General features: G+C 37.8%; 1 protein-coding gene across 7 annotated transcripts in view; it reads left to right on the top strand.

The window, feature by feature from the left end:
• LOC128026249 (sorbin and SH3 domain-containing protein 1) overlaps nucleotides 1–18,822 on the top strand; it is a 47,916-nt gene extending 29,094 nt beyond the window's left edge. For 5 of the 7 annotated variants that reach the window (XM_052613128.1, XM_052613130.1, XM_052613129.1 and 2 more), the window contains 13 exons: nucleotides 2,333–2,382; nucleotides 5,105–5,280; nucleotides 9,278–9,363; nucleotides 9,917–10,081; nucleotides 10,217–10,263; nucleotides 10,388–10,502; nucleotides 10,597–10,722; nucleotides 11,571–11,765; nucleotides 11,953–12,501; nucleotides 13,709–13,807; nucleotides 14,315–14,499; nucleotides 15,896–16,002; nucleotides 16,162–18,822. In XM_052613128.1, coding sequence (XP_052469088.1) covers nucleotides 2,333–2,382; nucleotides 5,105–5,280; nucleotides 9,278–9,363; nucleotides 9,917–10,081; nucleotides 10,217–10,263; nucleotides 10,388–10,502; nucleotides 10,597–10,722; nucleotides 11,571–11,765; nucleotides 11,953–12,501; nucleotides 13,709–13,807; nucleotides 14,315–14,499; nucleotides 15,896–16,002; nucleotides 16,162–16,229 — 1,968 coding nt within the window. In that variant the 3' untranslated portion in view covers nucleotides 16,230–18,822. Of the gene's footprint in view, nucleotides 1–2,332; nucleotides 2,383–5,104; nucleotides 5,281–7,142; nucleotides 8,484–9,277; nucleotides 9,364–9,916; nucleotides 10,082–10,216; nucleotides 10,264–10,387; nucleotides 10,503–10,596; nucleotides 10,723–11,570; nucleotides 11,766–11,952; nucleotides 12,502–13,708; nucleotides 13,808–14,314; nucleotides 14,500–15,895; nucleotides 16,003–16,161 lie in introns of all 7 variants that reach the window. The other 2 variants (XM_052613134.1, XM_052613133.1) reach the window with 2 other exon arrangements.
• Nucleotides 18,823–19,744: the final 922 nt, after the last annotated feature.

Raw genomic sequence — 19,744 nt, 5'->3', positions numbered from 1 at the left:
ATTTTATTTTATTTTGTTTTTTGTCAGAATTTTAATTTCTGGTTGAATTATGCCTTAAGCATAGATTCATTGTACATAATGGCCTACATCCTGAAATTTGAACCTGTGTATCCCTTATGTGACAAATGGGACATGTACTTCCAGATAAGACGATGGGAAATTCTCAATGAATACTATTTTAGCATTATTACTTCCTGAGATATAATTTTCTTTAAAGTGAAACACCTTATAAAAGAAATGCTATTTCAGTTGGCATTTCAAAAAACATAAGGCTTTGAAACAATATCCTCAGTGACATAGTGTCCACGCCACTTTCACCCACCATCTCCGTGGGTCATGTCAAGAATGTCAAGTGCTCAGGTTAAATCTCACTTCTCACAGTTCGGACTCTACTGCGGTGTTTGTTTGTGAGTCTGTTTCCTGTAAACTCAAGGGCCATTTACTAGTCATCCTCACAGTTAAGTATAAACAGAATCATATTATTAGTATGTCTACATGTTTTTTGTTTTTTATACCATACTACTGTAAGAATACTTCTTTTTGTGCTGTCAGATACACTATACAAGGCTTCCTGTACTCTATAATGCCAGAAACAGTGTTAATATGATACTTAATTGCATAATTTCACTTTCTTATCATGTCATCTCAACAGCTGCATCACACTAAGGTATTGTACTGGCTGTCACAAGTATTTAGATTAAGATGCGTGCCACTTCAGATAAGGCTTTCATGCATGCTTCCCGTTTGCTTATTCTTCGCATCTGTGCCAAGTCTTGTGCAAAAGCCTCTTGGGATGCTGAGCCGGCTGTTTTTTAGAGAGAAGCAAAGAATGGGTTGCTTTGCACACGTAATAGTGGGTTGTTATGTCACTGGGTGTTCCTCAGGAAACAAAACTTCTAGAACATGATGTTGCATAAATAGAGCAATATTTTCACACAAAGCCTGTATTTATTCGCAAAGGTTATTCGTGATCCTCTTTACCCCAGCAACCAATGGGATGAATAGCTGCGGTCAAGTGTTGAACTTTTCTACTGTCAGTCACAAGAGGGGGTCGTGGGGTGCTGGCACGCATGTGGCATGCCTCTAAAGGGACAGTGGTAGACTGGGATTGTGCAATCGTATTTGCAAACACCACTTGCCTTTTTTTCTTCGGAGGTGTGCTGTCACAGTATTTTTACCATCTGTGACGTTCACTTGGGCTATAGGCTGCCCCAGCAAATGGCTCTCTCTTATCTGGCGTCAGGAGTTGCTGCCCGGCAATAACAGCTGCAATCCTTATTGGCTTGACACACACAGTGCTGGGTAGATTACTTATAAATTGTAGTCTGTTACTGATTACAAATTACCTGATGGAGATTGTTGTCAGCAGTGTAAATCCATTATGTTACACATTTTAGATAATATAATACTACTTTTAATTTCTTTTTAGATTACTTTTGACCGAACTTGTTGATTACATAGATTTGAATAGAATCATTGTGTACCACATTATTTGTGGTGAAGTGCATTTAACTTGGAGTTGTGAATTTATGAAAAGCTAATTCATTAAATCATAAAAATGTAAACTTAAAAGAAAAACACATGTGTACATGCAAATGTGTTGTTAGATTATAATATTAAGATAAAATGAATTCTCGCAGGAGATTCGAGTAAATATTTTAGCTTAAAATAATATATGAATATGTAATCATTACAAGAAGTAATTGTAATCTGATTATAAGGATTTTAAGAAGTATATTATCGAATTACAAGTACTGAATTTTTGGAATCTGATTCTGTAATGAGATTACATGTAATAATTTACTACCCAGCCCTGGATGCCTGTTATGTGAACTTCCTGTGATGTATCGCCCTGTGATTTTGTACAGCATGTTCGATCCAACACTCGTGATATTTTTAAGTACGTATGTAAATCTATTTGTGTGTGTGTGTCTGCCCATGTAATTTGGCCTGCTTCCCACACCAGCTGGTTAATTGTCTCTGTGTCTGGCCGGCCAGTAATGATAGTGACTCCATAGAAGACAAAAGAGAGCTTCAGTGAGAGACAGCAGCTGATTGGTGGAATACCTGACAGCCCCCTCCCAAAATGGGCGCCCTTGCTAATCCCACCCCTCGCTCCCAGTCGCTTGTTTTCCCCCCTAACTTGCATGCAGGCCAAAATACTTGCTTGCTTCTCCCCACTCGGCTTCGTCCGGAGGACCTAAGAGTTTCAGAGCTTTGGACACGGCAGACATTCACAAGCCCGACTGACTAATGCGCCTTCTCCCTTTCCAGCTGCCAGAGAGTCAAGCCTTTGGAGCTATCAATGACTTCTTTGTTTGGTTTGTTGCAGAGTGCCCCCTCTTTCAGCCCCTTGGAAACATCTTCTGACCTACAGCAATAGTAAGTCAATGTTTATTTTTTCCTCTCACAAATGTTCCTCTCCCCCATTTTTTCACACCCTTATTGTATGTGGGTGTGTTTGTGTGTCTGTCTTGCTCTCCAGTCATCTATTCTCAGGCAGAGCTCTCACGGGGCTCTGGACATTTCCATTGTTTTCTTTTTCTTTTTCCTGAATGACCATTGGCAACACAGGCTGTATGTGTGATGTATATTTGTGTACATGTGTGCGTGCGTTCATGGAGAGAGCTTGTTGGAGGAGAGGCCATAGATAGTGTGATGATTTGTTTTGTGCTGAAACTAGTGTCTGAAAATAAAACCTGGCTTTCTTTTTAAGAGAGATAACCTTGTACATCCGCCCATTCAGTTAGAAGAAATCCCCCAATTCTTAATGTGCTGTCTGTGAAAGTGAAGTGTCATTTTAAAAATTTTACGTTATATTACCTTCACAACAGCAAAATTATGTCTTTAAATTATATATTTGAACAAGATTTTAAAATGTTATTAATAACAAATTTAATCATACAGTTTATGAATTATTTTAAAATAAAATACAATATAATTTAAAAAGAAAACATTTAATGATTTACATTTATTAATTTAGCAGTGTTATCCAAAGTGACTTACTAATGAGTAATACAAAAAAACGATTGATCTTAAGGAATTAAAATATTGTAGAATATGACAAGCTAGAACAAGGAGGTATGTAAAAAAAAAAGCTTGAACATGGAATAAGAATTATTATTTTATTTTGTTTATTTTGCTTATTTATTTCTTATTTCTTTATTAATTTTCTTTCTTTTATTTATATTTTTTTAAAGGTTAAAGTTACAAAATTCTAAAAAAAATGTTGATGTGCCTCTAGGTAGAACATTTTATTCTTAACGTGAATATGTGTTGGAAAAACATCTGAAGCATCATCTAAAGCATGCCCCCCCCCCCCCCTCCCAAAAATAAATAAATCAATTTAATGTCATTTAAGCTTTCTTTAAAAAACATTCTTTAAAAATAATTTGAACAGTAAATACATTATATTCATTATTAGTTAAAACAGTTTATATTTTTTCTTTGCTTACTTTGACAAAACTGTAACAGTAAAACATACAAATGAATGAATGAATTTTGTGGTCCTTTCATTTCTTTTAAGAATCTCTGGCACACGGTTTTAGCCAAACAGTCTTCTCTTTGGTGTGTGGATCTTTTTGATGTTTGGATGTGGAGTTTATTGTTTTATCAAAAGCCACATGGTTCAGTTAGAAACCAGGAGGCCAACTAGTGTTCAGCCAAAACACTTAAACTGAAAATATGCTCTCATGACTTGAAGACAGAGACAAACCCTGTGTAAGTGTAACCCTGAGAGAAACATAGTTCTGCTTTATGTATAACAGATCCTTGACAAGGAGCCGAAAAGCATGAAAATACTATACTCCGCTTTATTAATGGTCAGATAAATCTGGTAAGACCATCTCTGCTCCAGCAGTTGTCTGGCAGCTGCTCAGGTTCCTGAGTTTGGAGCCAGTGGCGTCTGGAATGACGTGGGTTCACCTCACACTTCTGCAGCGGAAAGCACCCCATACATCCCTGGAGTGATGTCATTTATTGAGACTCTATTATATGTACAGTATGATGGAATATTTCATAAAGCGGGAGTCACAACAACAGTATCTTGTTCGCACACTTCATTTTTGTTGAATAATGGGTATTTTACTGTTTCCAACTATGAAGTAGGAAAGTATGCTAGGGCACTTAGGGGATTTTATTGTCATGTTGAGTAGTAACTGTTAATATGAGTGTCTCCAAAACAGAGCTGCCGATGTGTAAGACCATTGTCTGTGTATTTAAAATCCTTGTCATGGTTAAAATTCCCTCCCAAATCACTTAGCTGTGTCCCGTGTTAGTCTGTTGTGTTAACCTTGCTGAAAAAAAAAGGCTGTCAGGCTGGTCTGGTTTAGAGTTTTGAGCACTTGTGAGATGATCCGACTTTTAAACCAAATAAGACAATTACACACTTTTGTTTCCAACAGAGAATAGTGTTAATAAGGCCATTTTATTACTTTATTGCGTATATCCAAGTGCCATATTTGATAAGTAAGCACGATATACTTACATTTTCCCTATTCAAACATGTCAAAATTATACAGAGTGACTACAGCTCATTATGGGAAAGCCGGACACAAGACAAGTTATTAAAGGTGCGCACCTAAAAACTTTTGTATGGTTTATTGTAAGCACATACTGAAAGTTTAAATGCTGAGGTTCTAACTGCTACATGTGGAACGCTTCAAGGATGTTTTTTAAAGGATGCCACACAGGCCTCTGAGGAATGTTGTGATAAGGGCCAGAGCAGCTGGTGCTGTCTCATCTATATCAAAGAGCAAACACAGGCTGACTAAAACGTTCTCGGACTGTTTCAAATGGTTTGGCCTACATTACAAGTAAATCAAATATTTATATTTTACATTTTTTTAATATATGAACAGGTTAGTAAGTGTGCTGAAATAAATCCTCAATGTACAGTGTACTATATAATACATGGCAAAAATTTGTTTTATGTTTTATAGTATTTTTATTTCTGTTTTTCATATTTTTTATGTCTGCTTTTAATACCAAGCATTTTCTTGTCATATACAGTAAACGTGGCACTAGCATTCTGTTCTATTCAGATGTGTCACATGAAGATGATGATTTATGTGAGTCGCAGCTTTATATCTCTATTTGTGCCCAGCTCAGCCTGTAAAGCAGGCAACGGTGAAGTGGAGAAGAAGGACAGCTTGTCTGCCAGTGGGCAGGCAGCTCCGGAATGTGACCGTCACATTTACAAGAGTGTCCTGGAGGGCGGCGACATCCCACTGCAGGGCCTGAGAGCGCTTAACAAGCGTCACCCCAGTACTTCTTCTAAAGGTAGGCTTCAAAGTTATTTTGTGTACGTTTATTGAGATTCAAAGGTTATTCAGGTTTGTAATGATTTTAATTTAAGGATTTATAATCAGAATCACACCACGTTATTGTAAAGCCGATCTATTTGTAGCCACTTTTCATTAGCATTTTCCACATTCCTGCCTTCACAATACCACACAAATAACAGCTCATTTGTCTTTCAGTGTATTCTTAAAGCTGGCCATTTTTCACAGTTGAAACATAACAGATGTCCAGTTTGACCTTTAGTCATTCTTTCCACACCGGTCTGTTAGACAGAATGAGCTCATGAGATCCGGCTCAGTTGGGTGTCCAATACTTTAGAAGTGGGCCATATTGTGGAGCGCGAGGAAAGGGGATGGACTTAGAGATTAATAGGTGGATCTGATGATTGACACTCGCCCTGGAGAGGAGATCGACTTGCAGCATGTTCAGGGGTGGTCTAGTACGAGGGGTCAGCTGTCAGAGTGAGGTCATGAATGGAATGCTAGCACATTTGACCCGAGGAAGGGCTGCTTGGGTCGGCAGGGGGGCGGAAAGGTAGAAGATGATGACTGTATCCATTAATAGTTAACATGACCCACATGTTTAGACAGGGGCTAAGATCTTTTTTTAACTCGTTTCTGTCTGCCTGAATTTTTAAGACAACATGTTTTGAATACAGAACATACAATGCTGTCGTATATTTTGTCGATGAGTCAAGTGTGACACTTTGTAAAAAAGTATATAGAGTATAAAGAAATTATTAAAGACAAAAAATGAATTACCCATTGAAACTATTAAGCTGTGGTGAGTTGTGAAGTTTGAATCTGGCTTGTAACATTTCCCTGTTCCCTCCTGCTCTTAAGTAATCATTACTATCAATTCTTCTCTGTTCCTGCTGGATTTTTGGCAATGTGCAGTAAATATCTATTAAAATTCTGCATTGTAATTCCTGTGGATAGCAGTTTGTAACTACACAGCACACTTGAGGTTTCTTTGGTGAGAAATCCCAAGACTTGTGGAGCACTCTTGTAGCGTTTACATGAGTTTTTGACCACATTAGGAGTAAGTGCCTGTCTTGGAGCGGTTTGGGGGATCCTGTGATATGTTAAAGAGAAAATCATATTGGCACATTTGGACAAACCTTGACAAAAGGAAATAAATGATGCATTTGATTGGACTGAATAACTTAATGGAAGTCAGTGCAGGAATAGAGTAAATGCTTGATACATTTTAGATACCCTGTCTTTCATTGTATATGTCTCTAAAACAGTTTTTAAACATAAAAGTGTTATTGTGCCAGTCACATGCATCATGTATTTCCAAGGGAGTCACATACTGTACACGCTGCAAGACATGTTTCCAGTTGGCAGTTGTGTGGTATTTCAATTCATTGGCAATTGTAAGCTAACAGAAATAGTAAACTTCATCATGCAGTAACCTGTCATGATACATACTTCATGGTTTTAGAGTTTAGAAAAATCACGGATGAATCAAATTTTGACAGTAATGCTTTTATCTATCAAGATGTCCTACCATATGGTAGGTTAGGTGTTAGTATTTGTTTCAGTGTTGCATGGACAGTCAGCCCTGTTATTGACATGACTGTTGAAATCTTTAGAATCAGCTATGGGACAGGGTTTGCAATTTACCGGTTTGGGGAAAAAATCATAATTATATTCAGAGTAGAACCTCCTTGAATGCTCTAGACTGGTTGTACTGACAAAATATTGTTTATTTGTTTATTTAGAAATTAATGTGGCATTTCTTTCATTATTTGCCAGTTGTGTGATACTATTGTGTCTTTGCTTATTGCCAGTTGAATCTAATTCACTGTTTGTTCTGTTACCCTGCATGCCTGCCAGTGGATTATAAAAGTGGGAATGGCTGTATGATTTCATCCTGCTCTTCTGTAAATACTCACTCAGTTCATGCCACTAATTCACTAGCTTTTCAGTATAAGGCTAAAAAGTCCTTGTCCGCTGCCAAAGCCTGCATCCCTCAAATCCTTCCCTCTAAGTTTAAGCCCAAGCTATCGCCCTCTACTAATGAGAGCCTGGAAAGACGAACCGAGTCGACACAACAGCGGCCTAAGGCACACAGCTGTGAAGATCTGCATCAGGAGGCTTGTGGCTCATGCAATGGAGATACGACAGATGCCGATCACAGGTTAAATTCAGCTTGCAAGGGCAATGGTTCACCAGAGAGCAGGAACCTGCATAAAAATGGACCTGTTGTGGGATCTGTGAGGAGCACAGCCGAGTTCTCCACCCTCTATAGGAACATGCACAACATTCAGAGGCCGAGCTCCCTGGGCTCCAGCCCCCAAGGTAGTGTCCGTTGCCTGGCTTCCTTTTTTGAGAAGCCAGGGGACGACATTACCCTGGAGAGGACTGAGATCATCCCCCGGGATGCTGTCACGTTTCGGGTGATGGAGTTTGAGCGTATCATTCAGTGTTCGAACTCTGTGCCCACTCGTTCTGCCTCAATGCCCATACTCCCTAGTAACCCAAGTCCTTCCCACAGCCCTGGACCGACCTGCTACCTCCAGTCTGCTCTATCAGCTGAGACTCTACTCTTGCCAGGGCCTGCAAACACTGGGGACTGTCCAGCCATGAATACAGAGTCCCAGACCCCCAAAGAGGAAGCTTCTGTATTGTATGAGTGCCCAAACACCTCAAGAACTGACTTCCCTTTGGATCTCAATGAGGGCAAATCAGAAGAGAAAAACGGTTGCATTCATGCCAAAGAGACGCCCTCCGGCAGTACCTCAAAACCCACAGGTCACCATCACCACGAACACTTCCCCTTCCACACCAAACAAAGCAAGTGTAAAGGCACCTGCCCGGCTTCTTACACACGTTTCACTACAATTCTCAAGCACGAGCGCCAACAGGCCAACACCCAGCAGCTGGAGAAGAAGTGCACCCCCCCTAGGAACTTGCTTCTGATGGGACCAGCCCCTTTCTCTTTAAGGAGGTCCCTACACAGTCAACACGCCAAAAAGACTTGTGCACTCTCTGCCATGAAGCCCATGACCGGAGATCTCATCTCACCCAAGCTGAAGCCTTCGATTCCCCAGCGCCTGTCCTCTTTGGAGGTGCTGGAGAGGCTCAGTAATGGAGAGAGCTCTCCCTGTGAGGGGTGCAACTCGGATGACCTCATGGATATGGATGGCTCAGAAGCCAGTAAAGATCACTCTGAAGGTGGCTATAATGAGAGTGTCATGAGTGTCAGATTGTCCACACTCATGTTCAGGCATTACTATGTCTGTGATCACTCATCTTCCTCCAGGCTTTCTTTGTCCCGTCTGCTCCTCTGTCATCACCGAGTGACTTTACTTTTTCCATTTCTGCTGTGTGCCGATTTTGTGTGGTTTGTAACCAGATTGCCGTTATATCCATTTCTGTTGTGAAGTGTAAAAGTGTGTCATGTCATTTAAAAAAAAAAAGTTTTAGTTTTTTAAAACTAAACTTGAGTCTGTTTTTACTCTGTTTCAACATCTGGACCATTTATTTTTTATTTATTTTTTTAATTACATCTTTGTGTCTTAAGTTTTGATTGTCAAAACTGCATCATACATATTACACTATTCATTTTTGAAAAGAATGTCTGAATGTTGTGTATTTTTACCATCTTTTTTTTTTCTTGATGCATGCATCCTTTTATTTTGACAGACCATGGCTTATGCTTATCCTGCAGATTTCAAAATATGTAGATGAATAAACTATTGCAATTTTAAACTGTAAGATGTGTAAGCCATTGAATGTTCATGCAATTTAGATATGTATTTTATTGACCTTTTTCTTGTGTTCTCTCCAGAGTGTCTGTATCATCCCCATTGACTCTTTCAAAGCTCTGTATAAATGAACATTTTAAAGATATGAAGTGTTGTGTAATGCTTGAACCAAGACGGATTCAAATTATGGCACTTACTCTTTCTTTGTGTAATTTTGTTTATCATGGCGACACAAAGTAAATCCTGTGCTTTTTCAAACAGAATCTGATTCCTCACATCCATTAAGCCAAGGAGATCATGGAGAAAACTCAGACGAGGCAGTCAAGAAACGCTATGGAGATAAAGAGGTGCAATTTGTCTCGACAATATCTGCCCACCACAAACAAATCATTTTCTTAATCCGTATCTTTGTTGGTTTCCATGAACAGCGTGTTAACATCCTTAAAATAAGATTATTTTGTTTATGAAGAAAAATGTATAGGATGACTTGTTTTCAAAGAGTGTATCTTGAATTAAGTAGAATTCTCTGCCCCACTGACAAAATTAAATTAGGTTTGATCATAAAACAGTAAAAAGAAACTGATTCAGAATATGTTCTATATTCTATATAATATATACAGTATATATATATATATATTTTACACAGTTTTATATTTTAGGGTTGTGTCATGGGTGATATTTTTACCTGGAAAATATGATAAAAATTAATTGTAAAATTTTAGTTTTAAGCTTTTATCTGTTTTGTCAGTGTTTAGGAATACATACTTCTGTATAAATATTGATAATGATGGATTTAAAGGACGCTTTATAGAGACCTGTTTTGCTGTTATATTATGTGGTAAATCTGTAATAGGCAAAAAGCCCTCTAAATGTGAATTAAATGCCTGTTTCTGTTTAAAGAAAATTCTGGAAGAGCAGAGACGGTTAAGGCGAGAGCAGGAAGAGGCAGACACAGCTGCTCGGAGACATGCTGGGCTGGTTGTGACTCACCAACAGTTCATAACTAATGACCGCTTTGGCGACCTGCTGGTTATTAATGAGAAAGAGAAGAGAAAAACCATAGAGGTGACATATCTTCTATTTGATCCTATAAAGGATCTTGTTTGATGCTTCCTGTCTTTATATGTCACAAAGAGAGTTGCTGTGATTGAATCGATGTAGTAATGTGATATAATGCTAATGGTCTCTTATTGTCTATAGAGGATTCCTGCTCTGGCACAATTTGACTTCAGGGCAGAAAGTTTAAAGTACGTGTCTTACTTTTCAGATCTATGGATGTTAATAAGATCATGAAGTGTTTGTTAATAACAGCATGTCAAATTTAGAATACGACATCAAAAATCACACCACGTTTTGCTTCACCTTTATTAGGGAACTACCATTTCAAAAGGGAGATGTTGTATACATCTACCGGCAGGTCGATCAGAACTGGTTTGAGGGAGAGCATCATGGGAGAGTTGGGATTTTTCCACGCAGCTACGTTGAGGTACATTTTCTTTATCCTTTAGTCTTATGTTTTTTTTATTTTATACAGTTTTCAAGTGTGCCATAACCTCTCTTTTGTTATGCTGTTTCTCCAGCTCTTGCCCCCTACAGAAAAGGCTCAGCCCAAAAGGAGCTCTCCTGTCCAGGTGTTGGAATATGGAGAGGCTATTGCTCGATTCAATTTCACTGGTGACACTGCTGTTGAAATGTCTTTCAGAAAGGTATTGTTTCAGCAATTTTAATGAAGCTTACGCTTTAGTCTAAAGGCCGGCAACCTTAGCAAGAAGATCTAGAGAGATTAGTATAATATGTATGTTTTATTTAGTTGTTTTGTTTAGAAAACTACCTTGTGGAGTAATCCTTCAATGTCATGCATTCTGTTATTATTTACTGAATGTGAAGCCATAGATAATTGATTTTTTTTTTTTCAAAAACGTATTGTTTTTTATACTGAAATTAAGCCAGACATTCACAACAGATTTGTCACCAGCCAGCTGAATAAAATGCGCTGTACAGAGACTGCAGTGAATAGAAGCAATTCAGCAACAAGATAATTATATTTGAATGTTGGGTCACACATCTAGACATACAGTATGCATGCCTACAGCAGACTTTATTACAGGTAAATTAGTAATGTCAGAAAATGACTACTGAAATGCCAAAGAACACACTGCACTCACACCATTTCAAGTGTGTGTGTGTGTGTGTGTGTGTGTGTGTGTTAATTGATGATGGTTTATATACATATACTCTTACCTTTCAGAAGTTTGGGGTCGGTAAGATTTAAAAAAATGTTTCTGAAAGAAGTGCTTAAGAAAAATGTCTTATTGTTTAAACAGTTGTGCTGCTTAATATTTTTGTGAGGAAACTGTGATACATTATTTTCCCAATTTTTTGATAAATAGAAAGTTCAAACGAACAGCATTTATTTGAAATATAAATCTTCTGTAAAACCATGCATGTCTTAACTGTCAATTTTGATCAAGTTTATGCATTAATAAATAAATATGTGTGTGTTGCCTATGTGATCTCCTCAGGAACTAATTCAAAATCTTTTGTCTGCCTGTAGGGGGAGCGTATCACACTGATTCGCAGAGTAGATGAGAACTGGTATGAAGGCAAAGTTTCTGGCACTAACCGGCAGGGTATCTTCCCTGTCACCTACATAGAGGTGCACAAGAGACCCCGAGTGAAACATGGAGTAGACTACCCCGATCCCCCTCTCAGCCAGTCACCCCATCGGAGCAATAATGCCTCTCCACAGGTAAAGACCTGACAAAATCCTTGGCCCCTCATTTTCTTTAAACTCGTGTGAATTATTTTCATTTCCCATTCGTTTTTTTATTTATTATCTCATACAGTTGTTCTCACTGTTTCACCTCTCCATTTCCTCCTTCCTCTTTATTGTTTCCTCTCATTTCTCCTGACACCCGGCCTTGCCCTCCTAAAAGCCTATTCGTAATCGGCTCACCACCTCCCCTCTCCCTCTCCCGCGGTCTCCCCGCCGCTCCATCTCTCCTGAAGTCCACGCCATCTCCAATGAGTGGATTTCTCTCACTGTGGGTGGAGTCAGCAGCAGCCCCCCCACCGCACCCACTCCACCCCTCCCACCTCTGCCTAGCACTTCATACCGCTTGGGCGAATATCTGTCCCCTTCCATGTCAGCCAGTCCCGTGCCTCCCATCAATGGCAGCCCCTACTGCATCTCCCCCATGGCTTCTCCCTCCACATCCCCTTTACCCCCACCCTATCTGCCCCGCCCCTACTCGGCCACCCCGTTCCTCACCTTCACTCCGCCTCAAGGCGAGGACTTCCTTCTTTCTCCACCCTCTCCCCGCCTGTCCCGCAGCCTGAGTCCCTGTGGGGGTGCAGGGCTTGAGGGTTGGCTTACTGGGGGCAACAGGCTGGATCAGGAATTTCAGGAAAGGGATGGGGATGAAATAGACAGGGCTGGCAGCCTCCGCAATGCTCCTTACAGCAGGAACAATAGCCCAGCAGAGGTATCTTCTGCATGGTGTGGTGTGTTTGTTAAAGTTGTCCATTATACGGTGCCTGAGCTCATGGGAGGTCACTTTTCCATTGGCACAAGTTGTAGATCTAACTTGTTGAAACAGGAAATTATATCTGACCCATCTGGTTATGCTAGTGAGGTTCAATCACACTTCTAAGGCTTCCACGCCACGAAAAAACACAGACGAAAAGGGACTATTGCATGAACCTCTAACATAATTAGCATGAAGCTCGGATGTTGATATTTTTTTGTTTGTTGCCTATTATGAAATCATGCATGTCTATTTCATTACTTATTTGGAGGCCTTTTTAAGCAAATACTGATATATGTGATGAATTGTGATTGATTTGATTAAGCATATAATGTAGTTAATCAGACAAAAAAATATTGATCGACAGCCCTGATTTATATTAATAATAGTTGGTTAATTTTGTGCAATTGTTTGAAGAATTCTTGCATTTTGTATCTGTGTTCAAATGACAAATACTCTGCGGTACAGTTTGTGGGCATGACGATTTTTTTAATAAGCGTATACTTTTATTAAGCAAGGAGGTATTAAATTGATTTAAATTGCCAAGAAACTTTTAAATTGTTACAAAAGATTTCCATTTGAAATAAATGCTGCTTTGCCATTACAGGAATAAATACCATTTTAAAAGATAAGAAAATAGATAAAGATATTTTAAATTGTAATATATTTAACAGTTATTACCATTTTACAGTATTTATGATCATATTAATGCAGCCTTGGTGACTTAGTGACTAAAAAACTAAAAAGTCTTACCGATTTGTAAATGTTAGTGTGTGAGCTACATACTTTAGAAATATAAGCTATTCTAAAGACTTTTTTCACTAGAGGGAGCACTCCAGCTTGATGTAATGCTGTTTCAATGTTTGATTGAAGTTTTATAGGAAATGTGTTGAGTCCTACTAAGTCACAGTTGTTTCCAGTCCCTTATGTGTTTAATGTACTGTAAGGTTGCACTGCAGTCCTCTGCAAATAATAAGGGACTGATCAAGCAGCAACCATACTGCTTTTTGTGCTAATTTCAAATTTGAATCCAAACCTGATGGATGAACATGAACCATTGTGCACATACACACACACACACACACACACACACACACACACACACACACACATGCATATGTTTAAAAAATGAAAATCATTTGAATCATTCTTTTTTTTTTCACAGCCATTTAGAAATGATGTAGAATATTATGGGCGATCTTCAAGAAGTCCTGTCATGCTGTTTGACATCCAAGACAGCAACATGAATGCCGATTCATTCACGGTAAATAAACTTTCATGAAGTTTTAATTACTTTTTAGATGCACATACAGCTCTACTTCTTTCTTGATGTTATCTATATTAATTCAATATGAATGATGAATGTTAATGTTTCATGTTCTGTTTTGATCGATCCTTATGAAACATCACAGTCAATCACAAGACTCATTTGAATGTTTTATTTGATTCGATATCTAATCCTGAAACTCACCCCTATAATGCACGACAAATCTCTGTACCCTGCAAGTAAGCCTGTCCTATATGATTGTGGCATATGTTTCGCTCCTTCCTCATGCACTCACTCTGTTGTCTTACTCTTCCATGCTTATCCTCTGGGACACTACCATCCTTTCTGGCTTTCCTGTTATTAATGGACGTTCCCTTCTTTCTGCCCTGTTACCGTCTTCTCTAACCACACCGCCCCTTCCTCAAACTCATTTTTCCATCTGAATGACTGACCCCACTTCCTGGTTTGTGGCCACCTCTTGGGCCGACCCTCTTCCACCAATAGGAGGCAGTGTGTAATGAGATCATGAATATTGCAGAGACCTCAGTGAGGTACTGCAGCACTTTGTCACGGCCTATAGACTCCGCCCACCGACTCCTGCCTCCTCCCAGTAAACACTCTCTCATCATTTCCCAGCAACCCCTGTCCCAGAGCAGCAGTCCTGAGCCTGGACGCATGAGCTGTGGGGTGTAAGTATGATCTACCTCAGTGTGTTTCTGTGTAGATGCACCTTTAGTTTAAACTGACCTGCACCTTAAAAATGGGATAACCTTCAGGAATTCTCAAGACCACTGTTGGACCATATTTACAGATGGGTTATTATTGTTTTGAATTATGCTAAATATTAAAATATAGTGTTCAAGTCATACTTTTTGATCATGAAATGTATTTTATTTTATTTTTATTTTATTACTCCAATTTAAAGCAATAATAAAAGTATTAGTAGTAACCGCTTTCAAATAAAAACTAAATGATGAACCAAAGTGATTTATTTTATAAACAACAAAGTTGTTTAATTTAAGAAATGAAGTAAGTTAAATTATATATAGTAGCCGTTCCAAAGTCTGGGGTCAGTAAAATCTTTTAAAAGAAGTCTCTTATGTAGAAAAGCCCCCAAGGGGCACAGAATAATAAAATCCAATAATAATAAAATAGGAGAAAAAAGCGTTCTCCTGTAAAATTACTGTGTTCCCCTGAGAAACTTTTCCTTCACTCACTAAAGCACTGAAATATAGTGTTTCCTTTTACCTCATATTATTTCTATCACAAGTTTTGCAAATTAACTGAAAATTTCCCAAGAGAATACAAAAGGTTTTTTGAGAGAATGCAAAAGCATAGAAATATAATTTTGCTCACCAAGGGTCCATTTATTTGTTAAAAAAAAAATCAGCATTGAACAGTAATATTGTGAAATATTATTACAATTTAATTCTAATAGTTTTAATATATATTCATATGTTATTTACTCCTGTGATGGCAAAACTGAATTTTTAGCATCATTCCTCCTGTCTTCAGTGTCACTTGATCCTTCAGAAATCCTTCTAATATGCTGATTTGATGCTCAAAAACTATTTATTTTTATCAGTGTTGAAAACAATTGTGCTGCTTATTATTTTTGTGAAAAAAGTGATCAATTTTTTCAAGATTCATTGATGGTGAAAGTTCAAAAGAACACGATTTATTTAAAATAGAAGTCTTTTGTAATATTATAAATACTTTGAACAAAAGAGCTAATGACGACAAATTTATTTAGGCTTGTTTTAGGTAGATATCTGTTAAGCATTCATACAGTACACATAATTGTATTTCATATAACTGTGGAATGTCCTTTTTATGAGCTGTCTGAAGGCACATTGAACTGAAGTGTGCCATGTGACATATTATTATATATATATATATATATATATATGTGTTAGACAGACAAATCTATGTGCAGTGTTTTTAATGTAAGCCCATCGGCTATTTCTTTTTCAACTAAACTGAAAGGCTAAACAAGCCTTAATATTTGGTCAATAGAGTGATTTGTGCAGTAGTTTCCTATACCCTCTCTTTTCTTGTGTAATGGTGTGTTGTGTTCTGATGTAGATTCCAGGCTCTGTACAATTACAAGCCTCAGAATGATGATGAGTTGGAGCTGCAGGAAGGAGACCTGGTCAGTGTCATGGAGAGATGTGATGATGGCTGGTTTGTGGGTATGTGTCACTGATCATTGATCATTTGGCTCTCCGTAAAGTCATCTCTCCTGAATAAATCAAGTGTAACCAATATTATAGAGCTCTGTTGTTCTGGAGTTGTATGTTTTTTATTTATTTTTTTGTACCAGGCTCTTACATATTGGGTTCTCTGTGCAGGTACATCCAAGAGGACAAAACAGTTCGGCACTTTCCCAGGAAATTATGTGAAGGCTGTTAATTTGTGACATGATGCATTTGAAGAAATGATGGTTTGTATGAAGTGATTCTAACTATGCTTAAGCAGCTTGATCTGTTTGGGACACTCTACCTGTTGACGTCAAATTAAGACTTTTTCTCCTCTCCAAAATGTGGTCTTTCCCAGATGAATGTCCAGGTATGTGATCGGTAAGGTGTACGGCATGTCAGCAAAGAACATGCAGTTCAACTGTACTACAGTGGCAGCACTTGTTGAAGGATTTAGAGGAATACATTGTTTTTCAGACTCAGCTAAAAGCCATTAATGTAAAATATATCAGACTTGGAAAAGGTGTTTAAGTTTACAGCTGCGAATTGTACTGGAGTACAACTTCATCACATACCTGACATTACTGAAAAACATGAAATTCTATAATTAATTTTTTGCTGTGAATGTTGAAGGACTTTGAGTGTTACCGTTAGAGATGACAGTGTATTGAAAGCACCTGAAGGTGTCCGTATTAAGGGTTACAGGTCAGAGAAGCTGTAAAAGGACTGTAGAAGTTAGGTTTAGCCATTTTAAAAAGTGTTTGAATTTCAGTTTACACTCCCATTGTGTAAAAAAAAAATGCATATTCATGGAGCATATTCTTTTTTTATTTTTTATCATATCTCATAAAGAGTATGATGTAAATTTCTATTGTGATGAGGGCTCAGTGGATGAGACGACAACATTAGTATTTGCAAATCCAAGCAAAGCCATTTGTAGACATCAAAATGATGTAAATCCATGTTGGCCATGTTAAGGAGGAAAACATCACAGCACTTACTGTACTGTCAGATTTTATTGATATACAAAATTACAGTAACACTTTACAGTAAGGTCTGATTTGTTAACATTTGTTAATTGGATGAGATGTTAAACCAATGTCCTGTCTCTTTGTGGTCATAAAAAGTCCCAGGATGTCCCTCAAAAACAGTAGGGCTGTAACTGGGTGCTTTAGTGAAAAGCGCTATATAAAATACATTTTATTTTTAATGCATTAATTAACATGAACTAACTGTGAGGAACTATTGTTAACAAATGTAATTTTATTGTAAAATATTACCAAATTTCAGTTCATAAAGATGACGATGAAGTGACCAACACTTAGTTGGTAACAAAAAAGACTCATGCTTTAAGCGCTATGTAATGTAGTGAGGTGAAGGGCTACAACTAAACCCCACTTAACAGATCTGAATATTTAGACGCTTTGCCTCGAAACCTACAACTAATATTTATTTTCCTAAGTAATGCATATTTTGCTCTTTCAGTCATCCATTTTTGAATTGGTTGTTCTGAAGAGTGTATTACGAGTCTGAGGCGCACTATTTACCTCTGTTAACAAGCCTTGATAACATCTTAACCAGGTACCATTTGACAGTGACATTTATATAGTGTTATGACTGGAAATATGGTTGCATGTTGGGGATCGATGATCCATATAAGATTGCTGTACCTCATTTTCAAAGTGCCATTCACAGTAGAGGATGCTACATGTGGACCGTTGTGTTCATTTAGTTTGGTAGTCTCCACTGATTAGCTTGTGGTCTTCCTTAACTGAATGTAGTTCACATCTTCTCCAGGTTGTAGATTTGCATTTGCTTACTTTTAAGAGGTAGAATTGCAAATTTGAAGATACATGTTTGGATTTTCTTCAGATGAAATTGTGTCTTTTTGAATTTGCCCTTTAGTTTAAATGGTCCATTCCATATAATGCTGGAGAACGTGCTGCTAGAGAGCATGAGGGTCGTCTGAGACTCTTACGCTCACCAGCCTTGCGTCCAATTCAAAACAAGAATTAGGAAAAGTTCGTAAAAATTAGTAATTTAAAGTATCTAGATGATATATTTTTCACTTTTTTAAACCAGTGGTTGTTGCTAAAACCTTTGTCACAAAGTAATCACACAGAAGATCAACAAGAAATTAAATATGTATATGTGATCTTGAAAATGCGTTTCAAGATCGTTATACGATAGCAAAGCATATCTGAATGAAGTGCTCTGAGAAACTTTTAACTTGGATGTGAACATAGTTGAATTTCTCAATTTTCCTATTCTGTCAGAGTTGTAAATATGTAAAGTAAAATGAATGACAGTGATCGAAGTTACAGCAACCTCTATGAATATTACAGTTTATATTAAATGAAGAATATTAAGAAAGCACATAGATTTGCTTAACCCAGACCGTCTCATATGACTGAAGGAGTGATTCTGACACTGTGTTGGGATTTAAATGCCTTTCTGTCTCATTGCTTCATTGAACTGTGCCTCGTTTTATTTTATTTAGTTTTTATTATTATTATTGCCTTGAGGTAAACACGTTACTTTTTAAGGACTTTTAAAGTAAGTTTAAGTGTGTCACAGGAGACAATTATCAAGTTCGTTGCTGCAATCACATGAGTTATTCAAGAGTGTGTGATGACACCTGAGATGTTTACTGTGTAATTATTACTTTGTGGTCTGTATGCAGAGGCGAATTTTGCATTTTTTGTTTGTTTGTTGTTTATTTGCAGTGGTGTTACAATTACATTGAATTTAAAACACTAGTTACTGCTGTGATTTCCTCATTATGCAATATTTAATAAACAATATTACAGCTTTTGACTGACTTATGTTTGTTGTGGTGATGTGCATGGCCTGTGCAATTTTTTTTTTTTCTAGTTTTTTAAGACTCTTAAGTGAGTGGTATTCACTGACTAGTACACGTGCATTTGTTGCTGTCATTTGCATCTGTTTTTGTGCCCACTCACTTACACTCCCATAACAGATGTTTGTGGGGAGCATGAAAAAAAATGCATTTTCTGTTTAATAAGTCTGAAAAAATTTTTTTCAAAGGAAACAAAAACAAGTCACATGCTATTGCATTGTAGCAAAACAAAAACTTTAGATGGTTTTGGATCCCAGGGCATATTCCAGATCAACAAATTATAACTTGCCCCACACCCCTACCTAATTTAATACAGCCATTGCAATACCACGTAATACCACTAGGGAGCAGCACAGACAAAGGCAAATCCTCCTCCTGCGTTCAAAACAATCTCATCTGACCGCCTCTGTCATGAAGTTGAAACAACGAAACATAAGGAGCACCATGATCCCAGTGAAGCATAAACACATGGTAAGTGTGATGTTGTCAGTCCCACATATTTGCAATTAACGTATGTACACTTGAAAAGGTAAATCGAAACGAGACGGAAACCCCTCAGTAGGACGCTGATTATGTGACAAGGAAACACTAGCGTCTAATTTTCCCCAGCCACAGGGGGTAAAATCTGTTTGTTTAATTTGGCCATTTAACGCCAAATTGTGTTTATATTTGTTCACTGAGTATTCTGTTGAAGCCTTAGGGGACAACCTGTATAAATGTAATGTAGCCTATAAACTGACTAAATGCAAATGTTTAACAGCATTCACTAACAGTAGTCAAATATTACTTTTCTATTTTTGCTCATTTGCAAGAAAGAAGGAAAAAGAACAAAAAAGAAATTCTAGATTCTGCAGAAGCCTGTGGTGTTTTTAGAAA

The sequence above is a fragment of the Carassius gibelio genome, chromosome A13 (assembly GCF_023724105.1).
Source record: "Carassius gibelio isolate Cgi1373 ecotype wild population from Czech Republic chromosome A13, carGib1.2-hapl.c, whole genome shotgun sequence".
Lineage (NCBI taxonomy): Eukaryota > Metazoa > Chordata > Actinopteri > Cypriniformes > Cyprinidae > Carassius > Carassius gibelio.
Note: the sequence above shows the minus strand (reverse complement) of the source record. Positions and strands in the feature narration are given on the sequence as shown.